General features: G+C 38.7%; 1 protein-coding gene across 1 annotated transcript in view; it reads left to right on the top strand.

Moving 5' to 3' along the window:
* Positions 1–3,270, top strand: part of jak1 (Janus kinase 1) — a gene marked incomplete in the record, with an annotated part of 43,202 nt that overhangs the window by 27,813 nt on the left and 12,119 nt on the right. The window contains 3 exon segments of the mRNA XM_014014290.1: positions 1,567–1,718; positions 1,812–1,968; positions 2,899–2,987. Of these exon segments, the coding sequence (XP_013869744.1) occupies positions 1,567–1,718; positions 1,812–1,968; positions 2,899–2,987 (398 nt within the window).

Below are 3,270 nucleotides of genomic sequence, written 5' to 3'. Positions count from 1 at the left end.
TTCCATTTTTTTTCTAAATTCCACATTTTAATTCTAACCATATTTATTAACCTAAAATATGCAATTATTGTATAAAATAGTTTAACAAATGATCACAGAATTTAAAATTTATTTTTAAAACATTGTTATCGTGACAGGCCTAGTAGTATCATGACTGGGTGCGGTGAAGTAGGCGGGACTTAAAACCCCACATCCCTAGTAGACAGACTCTGGTTCTAAAGATTCAGCAAAGCGGCTTCTGAAAACCGGTCCTGCTGGCTCCGGTTCAACAACAAGAAAAGATGGTCACGCTTGATCTATATTATATACTCTAAAAAAAAAACATCCCAGGCAGAGAACACCAAATAATTCATCCTCTAGAGTAGATGAAGTTTTAATTGGTGTCTCACAATGATTTTTTTCTTTAAGTGCAGTAATTTCACCTTAAAGTGACGGGGAGTACACCAAAACAAAGCTCCATGTATGAGGATGGTGCAACATAAAATGTCAAAACCTAATTAAGAACCTAATAAAGTAAATTCCACTTGGTTTGTTTTTTTAAAACTGCGCACTCTAAGGCAATCCGATGGACACAAACAACTCTAAACCAAGAATAGCTGTGATTAAAAAGTAGCTGAAGGATGACACAACTCCACCCTAACTGGCTCTACTTGTTGGACTTTGCTAACAGGCATGACTCATCAATCTTAAGATCTACTTCCTCAAACTTCCCCTTGTAAACATCTCTTGTAAAATACGTGCTTTATTAAATACACTTCTGCATCTCATTTTTATATATGACATTAATATTTTGTTTAATTATCTGCAAAGCTGGCAAAAAACTACCATAATTGTAAAAAAAATTGGTATTCCCCACAATTCCTACACATAATTTTACCTGACTTCATTACATCATTAGCTGCGTTTCCATTGCAAATGTGCGCAAAACTTTGTCGATATTCTGTTAATGTCGAAAAACACAGTTTCGCAACTGAGGTGTTTCCATTAAGTAAGAAATGCCATTAAAGTCAGGCGTGAATACGTTTGTTCTCGCGATAAGTCATTACAAACATGGCGGCGATGGATGTAAACACATAGCATGTTGCTACCGCGACACTAGCGCTCATCATCAGAGGAAACGTTGACGTCTTTTATCGAGGCTTTCCAGCGACAAGTCCCTACTTGGGAGCGGCTACGTATGCTGGGTTTTTGGGAAATTGTAGTTGGTGAGTTTACTATTTTATACTACTTCAGTGATATTACTACTATTTCTACTTCCTGTTATCTTCTTCATTCGTCGTCGTCTTTTTCACCAGTAGAAACAACCGGTTGTTGATCACGTGACTCCCGTGATGCGAAAAAATGTGTTTCCATTGCAGCTTTGCGAAAAACACCAATTTCGATACGGCCGAAAAACCACCTCATCCTAGCGCAAAAACATTTTGTCGAAAAACGTAATTTTTTTCGAAATTGACCTGTTTCCATTGAGCAAACTTATTTTCGAAATCGTAATTTGCGCATTTTCATGGTCAATGGAAACGCAGCTACTGTTCCTACATGAGGTCACCTTTGACTTTACCCCTACAGAGCGCGTTCACCGTGTCCCGTGGATCGCCCCAGAATGCATAGAAGACGCATCATCCCTGAGTGTGCCAGCTGATAAGTGGGGATTCGGTACCACCCTGTGGGAGATCTGCTTTGATGGAGAAGTTCCCCTCAAGGAGAAGAAGCTGACGGAGGTAGGGGTCCTGCAGAAATGAGACACAAATGGTGACAATTCTGCCTTTTTTTATTTTCCCGATGTATTCCCTTCATGTCCCTGTTCTGAGCAGAAAGAGAGATTTTATGAGAAGGAGTGCCAGCTGGCCACCCCCGAATATGAAGAACTCGCCAACCTCATGACTCAGTGCATGAACTACAACCCCAAGAAGAGACCTTTCTTCAGGGCTATCGTCAGGGACCTGGAAAGAGTTGGCAGTAGGATACCAGGTGTGTGTGTGTGTAGCATTGTGGAGCAGAGAGCTAATGTTTACATACAAGGAAAGTATTAGTCACATCACATCAGCTGGTTTTATACCACCGTGTCAAAGTTGACCACTTTTTTCTTTAGATAAAATCAGAAAAACTCAAACAGAAAAGCAAACAAAAACAAACCGTGACGATAACTTGCGCAGCGCCATGATTAAAACTAGAACTGCGCTTCTTGTTTACGTTTGCAAAAAATGACCTGAGAGTTATGCAAGTTCAGCCTYGGAGAGACTTGTTTTTGTCGTTCAGCTCTTCACAAGGAAGTTCACTGAGTGCACTATCAGTGAGCTGCCCCTCATCTGGGCCTCCCTGCAAATAAAGAAGTCTTCACTCTGCCATCTACTGGACAGATTTAGACACTGCAGGTGGTTTTATTTAACTGTAGACCAGTTTATTTTTCATTTTTTGTTTTAATAAAACCCTAAAATGGCTTCAAGGTGCATTAAGTCCTGTGAAAACGAGGTTGGAAGTTTCATCTTATTATTCTGGGTAACAAACTTGTTGTTACCCTTAATACAAATTATGATTTATTATTTTAAATGSTGGCTATGTTTTATTTTCTTTATAGCTTCAACATATTTTAAGTATTTCTTTGGGTGAACAATCTGTTTTTACAAAATTTGGGGAGGTTATGACCCCTTTTGGAATTTCTGTCAAAGAGTGAGAAAGCTAGATGGTTTTAAAACAGTTTTATAAAAGTTATATTATTAGTAATAAAGCAGCGACTTGGGTGGAAACCAGTGTAAAACGGTTACACCACCACAAAGAAATTCTAGAGAAAATCTTCCCACTCTTGACCACAATAGACTTCCTATGACGCATGGATGCATTTGTTAAAGAAAAAGTATATATTTGACCCAGCAAATGTTTTAAATATATATGATCTTTCAGGACTTCCTATCAACCCCCAAAACAAAACACCAGAGGACCCAACTGTGTTTGAAAGAAGATTCCTGAAGAAGCTCAGAGAACTGGGAGAGGTAAACCGATGCTTTTTGTTGTTTTTTATTAAATAGGAGAAAATAGCAGAAGATTACATTTCATAGTGTTCTTTGCATTAAGCTCTTGAACCCCAAAACAGCATTTCCTGTTTTCTGTATCTTTTAACGTCTGTTAACTGTCAGTTGAACCTGGACCTGTTTGGTATCAATAGAAAGCTACGAATCTTTGCTAAAAGCTCATGGAAACTACACTCACCGGCCACTTTATTAGGTACACCTGTCCAACTGCTCGTTAACACTTCATTTCTAATTAGCCAATCAC

Source organism: Austrofundulus limnaeus, unplaced genomic scaffold (genome assembly GCF_001266775.1).
Source record: "Austrofundulus limnaeus strain Quisiro unplaced genomic scaffold, Austrofundulus_limnaeus-1.0 Scaffold113, whole genome shotgun sequence".
Classification (NCBI taxonomy): Eukaryota; Metazoa; Chordata; class Actinopteri; order Cyprinodontiformes; family Rivulidae; genus Austrofundulus; species Austrofundulus limnaeus.
The sequence above is the reverse complement of the archived record's forward strand: the minus strand, read 5'-3'. Positions and strand labels throughout refer to the sequence as shown.